The 17,443-nt window shown below is 42.1% G+C and overlaps 1 protein-coding gene across 1 annotated transcript in view; it reads left to right on the forward strand.

The window, feature by feature from the left end:
* Positions 1–17,443, forward strand: part of LOC111139456 (oral-facial-digital syndrome 1 protein-like) — a 51,500-nt gene that overhangs the window by 21,701 nt on the left and 12,356 nt on the right. Inside the window, exons 6-11 of the mRNA XM_022491720.1 lie at positions 8,268–8,375; positions 10,139–10,275; positions 10,612–10,785; positions 12,829–12,935; positions 14,441–14,560; positions 16,394–16,467. Of these exons, the coding sequence (XP_022347428.1) occupies positions 8,268–8,375; positions 10,139–10,275; positions 10,612–10,785; positions 12,829–12,935; positions 14,441–14,560; positions 16,394–16,467 (720 nt within the window). The remainder of the gene's footprint in view (positions 1–8,267; positions 8,376–10,138; positions 10,276–10,611; positions 10,786–12,828; positions 12,936–14,440; positions 14,561–16,393; positions 16,468–17,443) is intronic.

A 17,443-nucleotide genomic window follows, 5' to 3' on the forward strand; every position in this document is an offset into this window, starting at 1 on the left:
AGGTCAAAGGGCATGTACATTTGAGCATACACAGACCCCGACAAAATTCCCTCCCAAGCGAACGAGCATGTCTATTTCCCCATTTCCCTGTTTGGAAGAAGTTGACTTCAACCCTCATGGATGACTCTGAGAGGTTCAGGAGTTCAGTGGGGGAAGTCACTGCACATGTGGTAGAAAATAGCAAGACAACTAGAATTGGAGCCTGAAGAGGGGATTGAATTGCTGCATCCTCAGAGTTAAACTTGAGCAGAAGGGTTGCTTCTTAACGGATGAGCAGATGAAGTGGTTTCCTGAGACGAAATCTACTGGCTAAGAAGCCATGAAGGTTGTTGAAATGACCACAAACAGTTTATGTTATTACATAAATGTAGTGCCATGTTTTGAAAGGATTGACCCCAGTTTTGAAAGCGGTACTATTTTGAATAAATCTTGTGCTACAGAGAACTCATGGAAGCAAGGGTCAGTGTGGTTGATTTCAGTGTTGTCTGGCTGTTGGCCACAGCCACCCCACCTCCAGCAACCACCACCCTGATCACTTATCAGCCATCAACACCAAGGCCTCCACCAGCTAGACTGTGTGTGACTGGCCAAAAGCTCAAATGATGGCTAGCATTTTTTAGCAGTATTTTTAAATTAAGATAAGTATGTTGCTTTTTTTAGACATAATGAATGCTATTGCACACCTAGCAGACTCGGGTATAGTGGAAATATTACTTCTATATGTACTGGGAAACATTCATTTGACTTGATTCGTTGTGTTACTCACCGTATTGTACTGGTCTGGAACTGAAATTGCAGGATCATGAAGGTGTTCCTGTTTGTTTTTAATGGATGTGCCCCCACTTAATTTAAAGCCTTAACTGATGAATCCAGCAGCATTTTGGAAAATGCAATCATGAACATTACTTTATGTGTGTGTGTGTGTGTGTGTGTGTATATATATATACACACATATTTTTCAATAAAAATGTATTTGTATAATAATACAAAATGCAGAAATTACAGCTTGGTGAAACCATCAAAAAATAAATGTACCCAGGAAATATCTCCGAGCACAAGAAATAGAACAATGCCAGCATCCCAGACGCCGCCCTTGTATCCTCCCCAATCACTACGCTTTCCTTATTTCCCAGTCTTCACTGCTATTCTGATATCCAGCACCGTGGATTATTAATGCCTGTTTTTACACTTTATATGCATGGGCGTCTGCAATATGTCATGAGTATGGCTTCTTTCAGCGTTATGACGTTGATTCAGACTACTTTAGCATTGGTTGGTTCATAATAATTGCTATGTATTATTTCATTGCCTGAGTATACTGTTATTTTTGTATTCAATTTTTTATTCAATTATTAATGTGGTGTATTAGTTTCAGGTGTACAGTATGATGATTCAACAATTCTGTATATTTCTCAGTACTAATTGTAAGAAGTATACTCTTAATCCCCTTTGTCTGTTTCATTCATCTCCCCACCCACCTCCCCTCTGGCAACCATTAGTTCTCTGTATTTGAATCAGTCTCTTTTTCCTTTGTTTCTCCATTTATTTCTTACATTCCACATGCAAATGAAGTCATATGATAATTGTTTCTCTGACGTTTCACTTAGCATTATACCCTGTAGTTCCATGTTACTGCAAATGGCAAGATTTCATTCTTTTTGATGGCTGATTCCGTTGTGTGTGTATCTTCTTTATCCATTCATCTCTTGGGGGGCACCTGGGTGGCTCAGTGGGTTAAAGTTACTGTCTTCAGCTCAGGTCCTGATCTCAGGGTCCTGAGATCAAGCACCACATCGGGCTCTCTGCTCAGCAGGGAGCCTGCTTCTCCTTCCTCCTCTGCCTGCCTCTCTGCCTACTTGTGATCTCTCTCTCCGTCAAATAAATAAATAAAATCTTAAAAAAAAAAGCCACTTGAGTTGTTTCTGTATCTTGCTTGTTGTAAATGAAGCTGCAGTAAACAAAGGGGTGCGTAGATCTTTTCAAAATAGTGCTTTCGTCTGCTTTGGGTAAATACCAGTACCGGAATTGCTGGATCATATGGTGATTCTGTTTCTGATTTTTTGAGGAGCCGCCATACTATTTCCCACAGTGGCTGCACCCGTTCGCATTTGCACCAGCAGTGCACTAGGGTTCCCTTTTCTCCACATTCTTGCCAATACTTGTTGTTTCTTGTGCTGTTGCTTTTAGCCATTCGGAGAGGTGTGCGGTGAGAGCTCCCTGTGGCTTTGTTCGCATGTCCCTGATGATGAGTGACGCGGAGCATCTCTTCATGTGTCTGTTGGCATCTGGATGGTTTTGGAAAGATGTGTATTCAGGTCCTCTGTCCATTTATTTATTGGATCGTTCTGTTGTGTTGAATTGTGTAAGTCCTTTATAGATTTTGGATTTTAATCCCTTTTGGGGTGTATCATTTGCAAGGGTTTTCTGCCATTCGGCAGGTTGCCTTCTTGTTTTGTTGATGGTTTCCTTTGCTGGGCAAAAGCTCATTATTTTGATGTAGTCCCAGTGGTTTAATTTTGCTTTTGTTGCCTTTGCCTGAGGAGACTTTTCTAGAAAAATGTTTCTATAGCTGATGCCAGAGGTATTACGGCCTGTGTTTTCTTCTAGGAATTTTATGGTTTTAGGTCTCACATTTATGACTTTAATCCATTTTGAGCCTGTTTTGTGTGTGGTGTAAGTGGTCCAGTTTCATTGTTTTGCATGTAGCTGTCCATTTGTTGAAGAGCTTTACTTACCCCATGATATATTCTTGCCTCCTTTGTTGTAGGAGTTCACGCTTAATTGACCAGATAAGCATGGGTTTATTTCTGAGCTCTCCTTTGGGTTCCATTATCTATGTGTGTGATGTTGTGCCAGTACCATACTGTTTGGATTACTACAACTTTGTAGTATATCTTGCAGTCTGGAATTGTGATATCTCCAGCTTCGTTCTTCTTTCTAAAGGTTGTTTTGGCTCTTTGGGGGATCTTTTGTAGTTCCATACAAATTTTAGGATTATTCTAGTTCTATGAAAAATGCTGTTGGTGTTTTGATAGACTTAGCATTGAATCTATAGGTTGTTTTCGTTAGTATGGACCTTTTAACAGTACTGGTTCTTTCAGTTCATGAGCATGAAATATCTTTCCATTTGTGTCATCTTCAGTTTCTTTCATCACTATTTTATAGTTTCATAGTGTAGGTCTTTCAGCTCCTTCATTAAGTTTATTTCTAGGTATTTTACTTTTGGTGCTATTGTAAATGCCATTATTTTAATTAAAAAAATAAACCTACTTTGTTGAGAGTTTTATCATGAGTGGATGTTGTACTTTGTTAAATGCTTTTTCTTCACCAATTGAGATGAGCATATGGTTTTTATCTTTTCCATTATTAATGTGATATATCACCTTGATGGATTTGCAGATATTTGTACCACACTTGTATCTGTGGAATAAATCCCCCTTGCTCCTAGTGAATAATTTTTGTAATGTTGGATTCGATTTTCCAATATTTTGTTGAGGATTTTTACATCTGTGTTCATCAGAGATATTGGCCTATAGTCTTTTGTAGCTTTTTGTTTCGTTTTTGTTTTGTTTTGGTAGTGTCAAATTACTGATTTTGGTATCAGTAATTCTGGCCTTGTAGAATGAATTTGGAATCTTCTCTTTCCCTATGTTTTTGGTAATAATTTTATTTTTATTTTTTCAAAAATTTTATTTATTTATTTGAAAGAGAGTGAGCACGGGCAGGTGGAGGGGCAGAAGCAGGGAGCCCGACACAGGGCTCGATCCCAGGACCCTGAGCTGAAGATCATGACCTGAGCTGAAGGCAAAGACTTAACCCACTGATTCACCCAGGTGCCCCTAGATTTCCTATTCGTGATTCAGTTTTCAAGGTTATATGTGTTTTTAGGAATCGATCCATTTCTTCCTGGTTGTCCAATTTGTGGGCATATAATTTTTTGTAATATTCTTTTTTAAAAATATGTTTTAAAAAAATTTTAGAGTGTACATCCTCGAGTTCGGGGGAGGAGCAGTGGGAGAGGGAGGGAATCTCAAACAGACTCCTCACTGAGTTCAGAGCCCAACATGGGACTCGATCTCGACTCCAAGATCATGACCTGAGCCAAGTCTCAGAGTTGGATGCTTGGGGCACCTGGATGACTCAGTCGTTAAGCATCTGCCTTTGGCTTGGGTCATGATCCCAGTGTCCTGGGATTGAGCCCCACAGCACGGCCGGCTCCCTCAGCAGGAAGCCTGCTTCTCCCTCTCCCATGCCCCCTGCTTGTGTTCTCTCTCTCGTTGTGTCTCTCTCTGTCCAAAAAAAAAAAAAAAAAGAGTTGGATGCTTAACTGACTGAGCTACCTAGGTGCCCAGATACTCTCTTTATAATCTTTTGTATTTCTGTGGTGTTGGTTGTTATTTATGCTCTTTCATTTCTGATTTTATTTGAGTCATTTTTTAAATGAGTCCAGTTAAAGGTCTGTCATTTAATCTTTTCAAAGAACCAGCTCCTGGTTTCATTGATATGTTCCGTTGATTTTATTTAATCTTTATTTCATTTATTTCTGCTACAATCTTATACTGGCTTTGGGCTTTGTTCTTTCTCTAGCTCTTTTAGGTGTTAAGGTTACATTATTTGAGATTTTTCTTGCTTTGTGGTATAAGCCTGCATTGTTAAATGCAGAATCTTCCGTCATTAATAGCTTTTGCTGCAGCCTAAAGATTTTGGACCATTGTGTTCTCATTTTCCATTGTCTCCATGTATTTTTTTATTTGCTCTTTGATTTCATGGTTGACCTGATGAAGTTCTATAACATAGATGAGGTTCGGTGGGGTGAAATCCTGAGCCGATGACCAAGAAAGAATTCTTGAGACATCTCTGGTGCAAAATGGTGATTTATTAAAGCACAGGGACAGGACCCATGGGCAGAAAGAGCTGCTGCCCTGTTCTCCTGAGGAGTGGTTCATTATATACACAGGAGTTGGGTAGATGAGGACAAAGGGGTTGTTCAGAAGGGCTATCGGGGTAAAGAAGACTGTCAGGATATCGGAGGCCTGGTTATTATCAAGCCAAGGCTGTTTTTCCCTCTAATGAAGCACCAGCATGAAGGCAGTTGGGAGTTTCCTGGTGGAATGTCACATTCCTCCTATCAAACATCCTTGTCAGTGAGTTTTAGGTTTAGAAGAAATTTAACTTTATTTACATTTCCTTCTGCCTCAGCCTCCTTCAGTTTTTATGGAGGGGAGGGCGACATTCAGGCTTGAGGAACTGAGTTATTTGTCTCTGGAAATTGGGCTATTGATAAGAGAGCTTCTTTGTTGTAAATTAGTAGGTCATTTGTAAACCGAGGGAGACTCCTGTCTTGCAGGATTGTGATCTCTGCAAGTTAACTATTTGTTTTTCTTTTAGGGCAGCCAGGGGTGCCTGAGGAATGTCACACATATTACCGAGGAGAGCAGAGGAGAGCAGCGGGTGGAGAGGGGGTGCAAGTGCCAGCTTTTGCTTTGTCCTCAGCCAGCTTTCTGCCCCCTCGTCAGACCCATTCATTGTTCAGTAGCTTCCATGTAGTTGTGTTCTTTCCAGATCTTTTTCTTTTTCTTTTTTAAAGATTATTTATTTATTTATTTAACAGAGAGAGAGAGAGAGAGAGAGAGAGATATTGAGATCACAAGTAGGCAGAGAGGGAGGCAGAGAGGGAAGCAGGCTCCCCACTGAGCAGGGAGCCCTACGACGCGGGCTCAATCTCAAGACCCTGAGATCATGACCTGAACTGAAGGCCGAGGCTCTAACCCACTAAGCCACCCAGGCGTCCTCAGATTTTTTTCTTGTGGTTGATTACTAGTTGTGTACTGTTGTGGTTGGAAAGACGTATGGGATGACTTCAATCTTGTTGAATTTGAGACTTGTTTGTGGCCTAATGTGTGCTCCATTTTGGAGAATATTTACTGTACACTTGAAAAGAATGTATGCTCTTTTAAGATGGAACCTTTTGAATGTATCTGTTAGCCCCATCTGGTCCAGCATTTCCTTCAAAGCCACTGTTTCCTTATTGCTTTTCTGTCTTGATGATCTGTGCATTAATGTAAGTGGGGTGTGTTAAACTCCCTTACTATTATTGTATCACCATCAATTACTTCCTTTATGTTTGTGATTAGCTGTTTTATATATTTGGATGCTACTGTGTTGGGTACAAAAGTATTTACATTGTTTTTTTCTTTTTTTTTTTTTTTTTTTTTTTAATTTTATTTTTAAGTAATCTCTATAACCAGTGTGGAGCTTGAACTCACAACCCAGAGATCAAGAGTTGCATGCTCCACCAACTGAGCCAGCGGGGTGCCCTACAATTGTTGTATCTTCTTATTGGATTGTTCCCTTTATGACTATATGGTGTTCTCCCTTGTCTTTTCTTACGTTCTCTGTTTTTAAAGTCTATTTTGTCCAATATACATTTTGCTCCCACAGCTTTCATGTCCATTTGCACGATAATATTTTTTCATCCCTTCACTTTCAATCTACATGTATGTTTAGGTCTGAAGTGGTTCTCCTACTGGCAGCATATAGATGGGTCTTGCTTTTTTCTTTGTTCTTTTTTTTTAAGATTGATCTGTTTATTTAGAGCAAGAGAGAACCACATTGGGGGAGGGCAGAGGGAGAGAATCTTCAAGCAGACTCCCTGTTGGGCAAGGAGCCTGGTGCGGGCCTGATTCCACAACCCATGAAATCATGATCTGGGCCAAAAACAAGAGTCAGACACTTAACCAGCTGAGCCACCCAGGTGCCCCATGGATGGGTCTGCCTTTTTTGTCCGTTCAGTCACCCTTTGTGATTGAAGCAGTTAGTCCATTTGCACTGAAAGTAATTATTGATAGGTACATACTTACTGCCATTTTGTTAACCTACTGTATGTTTGTTCTTTGTTTGTTATGCTGGTTCTTTAAGGGTGGACCCTGTTTCCTTTTGCCCTCCAGCTCTCCCAGAGCTAAGTCTGCTGATCATTAAGATACCTGGAGGGAAGCCCTGCTGATTGTAAAGGCAGGCTAAGTTAAGCCCCACTGGTTTTTAAAGCCAAATAATATAGGGACTCATCTCTCCAGTGCAGGTTCCCCCTGTCTAGGGTGCCTGGTGTGGCTGGGGTCTGCTCTGCTCCCTTCTCCGTGCTTGTGGTGTCCCTCCAGTTGGTGGTTAGTTTGGCTCCCAACTGTGTCTCTGCCCCTTCTACCATTTTCAGTGTGGCCTCCTCTCTCTTACTATCTGTGTGATGTCTGTTCTGCCAGTCTTTGGGTTTGTTTTCTGGGTTAGTTGCTGTGCTGTGGCTGTTACCTAGGTATGTCCGTTGGAGGAGGTGAGCTTACAGTCTTCTTACTTTGCCATATTCCCAGAAGTCCTATATGCCTGTGTTTTGTGAGTTTTTTTTTTAAGATTTTATTTATTTATTTGATAGAGATCACAAGTAAGCAGAGAGGCAGGCAGAGAGAGAGGAGGAAGCAGGCTCCCTGCTGAGCGGAGAGCCCGATTCAGGGCTTGATCTCAGGACCCTGGGATCATGACCTGAGCCAAAGGCAGAGGCTTTAACCCACTGAGCCACCAAGGCGCACCTATACCTGTGCTTTTAATCTTAGCAATCTTACTGGGAAAATACAGTCTCTCTCTTGTAATATTTTGCATTTATTTATAATTTTGTTCACGTTTGACAGTTAAACATTTTTTTGTGTGTAAACTTTGTTCATGTCTTTCCATTTTTCCATTTGTTCTTACTGGTTGTAAGAGCTGTTTGATAGTATGAAAACTAGTCCTCTGTTTCCATATTATTACCACAGATTTTTTTCCAGTGTATCACTTGTCTTTTGACTTCGTTTCATGCCGTATAGGTTTCTGATTTTTATGTTGTTAGACTGATATTTATCCTCATTGCTTCTGGGTTTTGTGCCATGTTTGCAAAGGCCTTTCCTTAGAAATTATTCTTAAAAGATATAGATTGGAGAAAAAGATACTGTTGTTTTTTTTTTTTCCAAAGATTTTATTTATTTGACAGAGATCACAAGTAGGCAGAGAGGCAGGCAGAGAGAGGGGAGGGGAAGCAGGCTCCCTGCTGAGGAGATGCAGGGCTCGATCCCAGGACCTGGAATCATGACCTGAGCTGAAGGCAGAGGCTTTAACCCACTGAGCCATCCAGGCGCCCCGAAAAGGATAATGTTTTAAAACCAAGATTATATAAACAGTGACTGAGCAATGGTTAAATGAAAGAAATTGGTGCCGTGAAACTATATTATATGCTTTGTGTCTTTTAGGTTTTCTCATGCAGTTTTTAAGAACATTGGCAGAATATCATCAGTCCAAAGAGAGCTGTGATATGGAAACTCAGACAAATTCAACATTTCCTAGCAAAGACTCTCTTGGTAACTGTAGCCTTCTTTCAGAATTTTAATGGTTCTGTTTTCTCTTCAAATGACAGTGACTTGATATACTGTATTATGAGCTTGTTCCTTGACTGGGAGGGATGCAACCGGCAGGTGGTGGGGGGAGCTCATTTCCTCTGGTATCACTGTGGGAAGGGACCCGAACTTCTCTCCAGTACTGCTCCCTCCCCTTGCGACTGCTAAGGCTATACCTTCCACATCTCAAGGGGACTCCAAAGGCCCACGTTCTTCCTTATGTGTTGCATTCAACCTCTCTTAACTGGCAGATTCTTCCCTTTGTCTCATCTAACTTAATCTTATAGCCACTACCTGAGAAAATCCTAGACGACTTGCATTGTAGAAAACTAGAGAAGTTAGTGGTGTATCACTTCAGTTTACAGTTGAGGAAATGGGGGTCCACAGAGGAAGAGCAACTTGGAAGCAAGTCTGGTGCAGAACTGATATTAGAGTCCATGTTTTCTGAAATTATGTGATTAATCGATTTCTTGGCCCTTCCTGAGTCTTAAGGAGTAATGGTGCTTTTGACCTGTAAGAAGATAAGCCTGTGATCTGTAAAAGTTACACTGTATAGCGATGCCTTTAATTTATTTTGGCATAGCTTTTATTCCATTGGGAACATGGTATGTGCTTATTCTAGAGCAGTGCTGTCCAATAATATGAACCACATGTGTAATTTTTAATTGCCTGGTAGCCATAGTAAAAAAAAGAAAAGCCGCAAAACAAAAAACCCACAGGTGACTTTGTTTTAATATATTTTATTTAACTCAATATGACCAAACTATTCCAATATGTAATCAATATTAAAAAAAACTAATGAGATTAGTTTAGATAAAATTTCTATGTTCAGTCCTTTAAATCTGGTGTGTCTTTTACACTTAGAGCACATGTCAGTTCAGATGGTCACATTTTGTCTACTCAGTGTCTTCATGCGTCTAGAGAGTTCTATATTGAACAGTAACCATTACCGAGCATTTGGAAAATACAGAAAGGACAACGGAAAGTATGTCTAAAATTCTCTAAAGGGACAAACACTGCTGGCACCTCTCCCAGGCTTTTACCCTGCGTATCTTCTTTGCTGGGTGTTGGTGGTAGTCCTCTAGGTCGAGGTTTGCATGCCGTGTGGCTCATGCTGATCCGCAGTTGGTTTGAGGGCTGTGGGTACTGGAGATGGCAGGAGACTCTGGGACAGTCCGTGGGCCTGGTCTTAGTCCCCGTTAGGCCGTCATGTAGTTGCTTAGCCCTCTAGGACTCACTCAAACTGTAGGGGGCACTTTCCTTTCTTAGAAAGCAGAGGAGTTGAAGTATATGATCTTTGTTTATTTTAAGGTCAGTGTTTTGAACATGTGAGTCACACCTTTAACAAAAGTCCACTGAAAGTGCTCTCTGCCATGGCACTTAGGGACTGGATAGAAGCCAGTGTTTTCTGGCTTATTCTGTATGCTTTGCTTCCTTCGCCCCTGACATTTGAGGGTGAAAAATTTCCAACACACAGAAAGGTTGAAACAGTTGGATGCTGAACACTCGTGTACTTGATTCTCCCAGTAAATTTGTGTGATACTTGCTCAAGCCCTTGTCTGTCCCATCCGTTAATCTGTCTTAATTTTTTGATGTTTCAGAGTCAGTGGCAGAGATCCTTACACTTCCCCCTAAGTATACTCTTAGCTTTTGAACAGAGCTCTAACCTCTTGCTCACCTGACTACATCTCTCTATCCTAACTTCCTGTGTTGTTGTTTTTTAATAGTGAAAAAGCTTCAGCTCATTGATGATCAGTTTGCTGATGCTTACCCTCGGTGTCCCAAGTTAGAATCTTTAGAACTAAAGTTAAATGCATATAAGAGAGAAATAGAACAGCAGCTTCGGGAAGAAATGTGTCAAAAGGTAAGTTGTATCTTGTTGCTCTTAGCAGGGGTGATACTGGTGCTTGTCTTTTAATGTCTTAGTCTTAGGGAGAGAATGTGGAATCTTAAGGGAGAAAATGTGGAATCTTTGTTAATGAATGTGATAAACTATTGCACATAGGATTCTTTCTAATTAATGGCATTTTTGGGTGCTTTTTGGATCAACACTACAGGTACAGTGAATGAGACGAAACTAAAGATGAGTTAAACTAAATGTATTTAAGTGCAGCATTCATGTTAACTCTAACCATCAAGAGAGAAGTTATTTCTTTAGTATAGTTATTGGTATTTACAGTTATTTGTAATCAATTGGCAGTTAAAGTATTTTAAAGATATGGAAATAGCAAAAGTTAAAATGGAAGAGAAAAAAAAGGCTGAGAGGGAATTAGCTGAGTTCCGGAACAAACTGGAGCGAGCTTGTCAAGCAAAATCTGAAGTCCTCATTTCTCGGGAAAAGATGGCCCTTGAGAGAATTCAAAAGCACCAAGAGGTAACATTTTAAAATTATTTACTGGGTGTCTGTTTCCTGCAGCTCTTAGTAGAGGGGCTCAAGATCTGAGACTGGGATGGGCAGTTGGTTAGACAGGACAGAGCCCTACGAGAGTGCTAGGGATTGGGCTCAAGGGCACAAGTAGAAGGATCGGCCTATAAGCGATATGCAGACTTCATTCCTCCGAAATTGCTGGCAGGAAAGCACTGTGAGTGTGAACATCCATGTGGGGATTGTGAGAAACTCGCACTGAATAAGCTTCATCCTCTCGGGCAGGTTTGAGGGTTGGGGGGCAGCTTCCAGAAGAGGATCAGCAGTTGCGGAACGGCTGTGTTGGGGGGAGAGGCAGAGCAATGCCCCAAAGCAGACAGGACGGCCGGCGCCGTGTTGAGGGCCCGGCTGAGACGGGCAGCCTGCGCCTGATACCGACCAAACCGGGCGCTTGTGGGCGATTGTCCTGTTCCAGTTCTTGGGAGGCCTTTAAGGTCAGAGAGGGTAGAAAGAGGCCCTTGTGGAGTGGAGCTTTATAGAGCTGAAGTGACTTGGCTTGACAAAGGCAGCCTGTTTAATTAAAGATTTTGGGGTTCAGTGGGGGTGGTGAAGGGAGCCAGTAGGGAAGCTGCTAACCCAGGGGAGAAGGGAGCGCCATGTGGCAGTGTCTGAGACCTGAAGGACAAGGTCTGGGGCTACCGACAGGAGGACGGATAAGTGTGGGTCAAGAGGTTAGGGTTTCAGGCCGACTGTCAACAACACGCTGTGTGCTGCCATTGGGTCAAAGCGTGGGTCCCCAGAGCAGTGGAGTCCAGGCCTGCAGAAGTCAGCCAGGTGGCTGTTGGATCTTCTCTCGCGGAAAGTGATGGGACAGGAGGTGGAAAGGTTGTGGCATGCAGGAGGCATGGGTCCATTCTTGTAGGAAGATCCAGTTCCTTTCGCGAGGGGCTGTCTTTGACCTGCCCGGCTTGGGACCACTGTTGCCTGCGTCCGGCCGCAGCTGCTGCCGTCTGGAGCTCTTGACCGCTTCGCGGTCACACCCAGTTGGCTCATGCTGACCGCACCCCAGTATGATTTTGTTTACTTTATCTGGTGATTGGGCTCCTCCAAAAATAAATGTGGGCAGCACGTCTGTCTTTGAGATGATTGGATTATGTTTAGATAAATAAGGGCATCCTCAAGTCAGGTGACTGACTCGTTCAGCCCAGTCAGCTACCAGACCAGAACGTTCATTTAGTTAACTGATGCTCTGAGGGCTCTGGACAGGAGGGCCCTCCTCACACACAGCATTGTGTCTTTCTTCCACCACCCGGAATGCCCTTCCCCTTTTGTCTCTGATGAAACGTTCTTGGCCTTCAAAATCCGGCTTGAATGTTAACCTGCTTGTGACGCCTTCCCTGGTCTACGGACCCATTCAGCTGCCGCTCCAGCCGGGGTCTTTCTGTAGTTCAGTTATAACATCCTCACGGCATCGTCTGATTATTTCTCTCTCCCTGACTAAACTGTGAATTTTGGAAAGGTGGGACCTGTGTCTCTGCGTCTTTCTCTGGCCAGCTCCAAGAGTGCTGTTTGACACAGGCTAGGTATTCTGTGAAGCCTTTTACTCAGTGAATGCACAAATGGAAGTGAGGCCCATTCCTTCAGCTTGCTACTGCTGAGTCAGAATGACTTAGGAATGGGAACTTTCCGACAGCAACAGAACCAGGAGCGTTCTAGTCTTTGGGAGCTTTATTGCCGAATACACATTTTGTCATTCCTTTCCTTGCTGAAGCACTTACTAAATTTTAAGTGTCTGAGAGATACTACATAGAATAAATAGACGAGGGATGTTAGGAATACAGGCTAATGGAGTTTCACAGTCTTTGAAGGAGGGAACACATGTTTGGGCGAGGAATTAGGAAAAGCGCACCTCCATTTGGAGCCTCTTAAAAGGGAAATTGTGGCACTAAATGTCTGGAGTTTGTTCTCCGGGACTTAGGAAACAGGATGTTAGTTCAGATCTGTTTTATTTCCTTTAGCTTGCTTACTGAAAATTAACGCTTTCTTACGCAGATGGAAACCAGAGAAATTTATGCTCAGAGGCAGCTTCTACTAAAAGATATAGATTTGCTAAGAGGCAGAGAAGCGGAGCTGAAGCAGCGAATGGAAGCTTTTGAATTGTGAGTAACGGGGATTTGTTTCACATATTCAGAATGAATGAGATTTTAAAGAACTAAATAGGTGTCTTAATAGTCCGATGCTAATTGCCAAGTGGAGTTTTTGGATTTAAAAGTGACAACACCTGATTTTAAAAGGCACAAGAGAAACAAAGACTAGGGTTTCATTTATGAGATATTAGACATTAGGGTGAAAGCAGAATGAGGCACCATCACCGGGCTACAGTAAGATCAGACACTAATTTGAAGAAGCTAATGATGCTTTGACAAATCCCATGTTTCTCACTTACGGGCCATCATTCAGCTCTCAGAGTTGCACGCGCACATAGCACCTGAACTCTAGACACCCAGACCTTCCACCTTTACCTGCTCTGCTGCCAAAAAAAAAAAAAAAAAGGAAATATGGTAGCTCTGACTCTTGAGTTGTCCTGGGTGAAACTGTTTCTCCTGGTGTTGTGTTACTTTTCTAAATGCTCATGATGTATCAGCCTTCAGATCTTACCTGGGATTAATACCAGGCTCACCAGTCTGTAGTTGGTGGAATGAGCTTTCTTTCCCATTTGGGATCTTGACATTCATAGATACTCCATGAGTGCGATTTTAAGTTTGTTTCCATCTTCTTTAATGTTTTTTCATTCTCGTAGACTCTGTTCATTTGATTTCTTCTCTCTGCCTTTCTTACTCTCCTTTTCGCAGTATAGAAGTGGCACATGGATAATGAGAGAGAAAAGTAAAGGGACAAAATGTGTGCAGATTATTGGTTACATAATCACAATTATATTATCATTTCCTTACCTCCACCTCCCTGACTCCTCCCGTCTAAGCATGTTAAACTAAAGTGGATTTAGGATTTAATGTGCCTTTGCCTTCCAGATTAGCCAGCAGAAGGTGCTCTAACACAAAGGATTTATCCTTTGCTTGGAACAGGCAATGTTCATAGGTCTCACTGTGGTTTGGTCTAAGTACCTGTGAATTCCTGGCTCCAGAGTTGGTTTTGTGGGTGATGGGGGGGTGTCTCACCATGAAAAGCACTCCGTTCTCCGGATTTGGAGGTTCTGAAGCACCTATCGTTTCCTCTTTCTTTTGGCACTCTTTTCGACATTCAGTTGATTGATTATTAAATGCCAAAAATAAATCTTCTATCTATAATTCTTATGGGCTCATCAATTAAGTCTCACAGTTAGAAATAATATTCTAGAAGAAATAAGCATTTAAGTACACTAGAGTATGGGTTTTGTGGCTAAAAACATCACTCTTTCATCCCTAAATTAATGATGGCCATCGATTTGCTGGAACCTCTTTTTGAGTGTGGTAAGAGACCACTTTGATTTTAGTACATTCACACTCTCCATAGCCAGGAGCCACTGGATAATTCCGTCTGGTAGTTGATGAACTAAGTTCATTAAGTAGATGGAGGAACTAAAACACAGGTGATTTTTTTCTCCTAAATTTCTTACTTCAGATATTGTGGTTTTCTTATTTGCTTTCTCTATTTTTGCTAATTTCAGGGCTCAGAGGCTGGAAGAGGAAAAAAATAAAGGCATAGCTGATGCACTTAGGAAGAAGGAGCTGGATATAAAGGGCATTGAAGAGAGCTATGACCGGAAGCTCAAGAATGAACTTCTCAAGTAATTGCTTGGCGCTGCTAAAGGAATCCTGTGTTCCATTAAGTTGCTAGAAACACAGCAACACTGATGAAATAGATAAGTTGGACAGTTTATGGCACACTTGGTGTTTAAAAAAATATACATTTTCATTGGTAGTCACGCCTTTCCCATGAATGTTTAAGATGGGTTTAAAAAGGTACAGAGAATGGCATCCTCTGCTCATACTTACTCGTAGCTTCTCTGACACTGACTGAAGGCTTATGGTTTGCTTCAGTTTTTAGGACACATTAGGACTTGCTCAGTTTTCACGGCTGAGCAGCTGCAAAGTCAGAAGTACGATCACTTTCTGTTCTCGCCTCATGCTGGCACGAAGATGGGGATAGGCCACGATTTCTCCTGTGGCCTTCTTCCTGGTTACAGTGTTTGTCACTGAATGTGTGCCCAGTATTCCTTCAAGGTTCTGCCAAGTCCGAATCCAGAAAAAGGCTTAGCTCTGTGAAGTAAAACACAACATAGAAGAGGAGAAGATGGAGAAGTGTAGTCCCTGGGGCTTTCCTGTAGCCTGCGTTGTGTGTTCCGGTGAATAGTGTCTTCGTGCAAAGACGTTAAGCCCGTACGGTGGCTTTCCCTCCCGTGTGGCACGGCAGCTGGCGCACACTGAGTGCTCTCTTAGTACTGACTAAGTGCGCGTGGACTGAAGCGATGGCTCCGCTCAGCTCCTCTGGCCGTGTCATAGTCATTGGCCTCTAATATTTTTGAGAGAGAGAGAGAGAATGAGAGAGGGAGGGAACAAGCAGGTAGGAGGGTTAGAGAGGGAGAAGCAGACTCACGGCTGAGCAGGGAGCCCGATGTCGGGCTCTATCCCAGGACCGGAGATCACGACCTAAGCTGCAGGCAGACGCTTAACTGACTGAACCATGTAGGCGCCCCCCACTGGCCTCACTTTATTGCCTTGCCCATAATTTGTCATGGGTATTCCACTCCATAGTACCCACAAAGGTCTCTGGAGGTTATTCTTTAAAAGAATTCTGTTAAAAAAGAAAAGTAGCACCTTTTCATGTATCAGTTTTGAAATGATGAGTCTCATCTATGTATTATGTCTGCTCCTCTAACATACCAGCGAACACTGAAGTAAATCTAGTTGTTACACACATTTTTCTTCCCTTATTCCTCACAATTTGCTAGCTTTGCCCAGCCATGGATAGAATGAGCTGTTTGGTATCAGTTTTCAGGGTTTAGGTGTCCTCAGATGACTTTCGCAGGTGTTGAAGTTGGGAGAATATCACAGGATTGCTTCTCCTTCCTTTCTCTGGCCTCTGAACCAGAAAGTCAGCTGGTAACGGCTGGTGGAGGTGGCTGAAGCCGCATGAGCTGTGCCTTGGGTATCACTAATTCGGGTCTAATGCTGTTGGCAGTTGGCTCTCAATACTGTGCTCCACCTTGAAGGGCAAAAGTGCGTATCTTAGAGGGGGGAGAAAGGATAGGTGAATTGGATTGCAAGTGACTGACATGGTTATCATTTGGGATCTAGAGTGTCACGCACACTGTAAGTTGACCTTAATTTACTACCTCGTGTCAGTCGAGACCAACTGAGAAATAATTGCTCTAAATAACCTCACAACAACATCGGGACCCTTGATTTTTGTGTGATTGAGTTTTGGGACCTGATTAACAGAATCACAGCCGGGTTTTATGGACCTTCTATGTTCATGTCCCTGGCTTTGGTCTTGAAAGAGCCTGAGGTTTACCTGTTGTCACCTTGGGGTCCCTGATGCCATAGATAAGCTCACATATTGATGGCAGTCTGTCCAGGAAAGCGGCCAGGAGCTCATTTTTGGTTCTTCTGATTGGCAGATATCAACTTGAACTAAAGGATGACTATATCACCAGAACTAACAGGCTGACTAAAGAGGAAGGGAAGAATAAAGGTGACTCTGGGGGCAAGCTGTATTTTTCAGCACTTATATAGGCTGTTAGCTTTCCTAGTTGGGCCTTTTCTGTATCCTAAAAAAGACAGAGCTATCACATCGTTGTTACTACAGAATTTAAATGTTTTTTGTTATCTTAATTTTACAAAATAAAAAAAATACTGTCTTACTACATTTTTGTGAACCTTAGTGTTTAACTTTCGTATATTCACAGAGGTCAGTGATTTATCAGCAGGATTTTATCCAACTTGATTTCAGCGTATTTTGATAAATGTGATTGTCAAGAAGGTGGCAGCAACTTATTGACATCCCTTAAATACCACTCTTAACCATGAAAGAGACTTCATTTCTTCCTACGGAAAATTTTGACTACCCTGTCCCTGTGACCTAGTTTTTTATTTCTTTTACTTACAGTGTATTTTTATGTTTTGTGGTATTTTCACATGATCGATAACCTCTTAAACTCTTGGAGACATTAGCCCGAAACTAGGAAAGTTGGATAATTTTTCAGTCTTTGAGATATTTTGCATTTTAATATATATCTAGGAACTTGTCGATGACAAGAAGTTAAACTTCTAGTGGTAATTTCAAATGGACTCTTGGGAGGACACCAGGGCTAGGCTTGATACTGCCCAGCCAGGTCGCCCAGTGTGGGCCTGGTCCTCCTCAGCTGCCTTGTGAAGGCAAATGCTTGTTTAGGTATCTGGACCATTGTGTATTCAGCAAAGTGTTTTTTGATGAGATGTCTACATAGACTTGTGTTAGATGAAGTAAAAATAATAGAATAGTAACTACAGAATCACAATGGACAACTAAATCTCTATCTCAAGGAAATTCAGACCGGTTGGCTTGAGGGCCCTTTGCCCTGAGCAGATGGTGTAGGTGGTGGGGTATGTGTAGTGGGAGGGCATTTGCCGCATATTTGACAACTGCGGCTAACATCCCATCACCTATTGCATAACAGGGCTTATTTTGT

Source organism: Enhydra lutris, unplaced genomic scaffold (assembly GCF_002288905.1).
Source record: "Enhydra lutris kenyoni isolate GAN:26980312 unplaced genomic scaffold, ASM228890v2 scaffoldscaffold108, whole genome shotgun sequence".
Classification (NCBI taxonomy): Eukaryota; Metazoa; Chordata; class Mammalia; order Carnivora; family Mustelidae; genus Enhydra; species Enhydra lutris.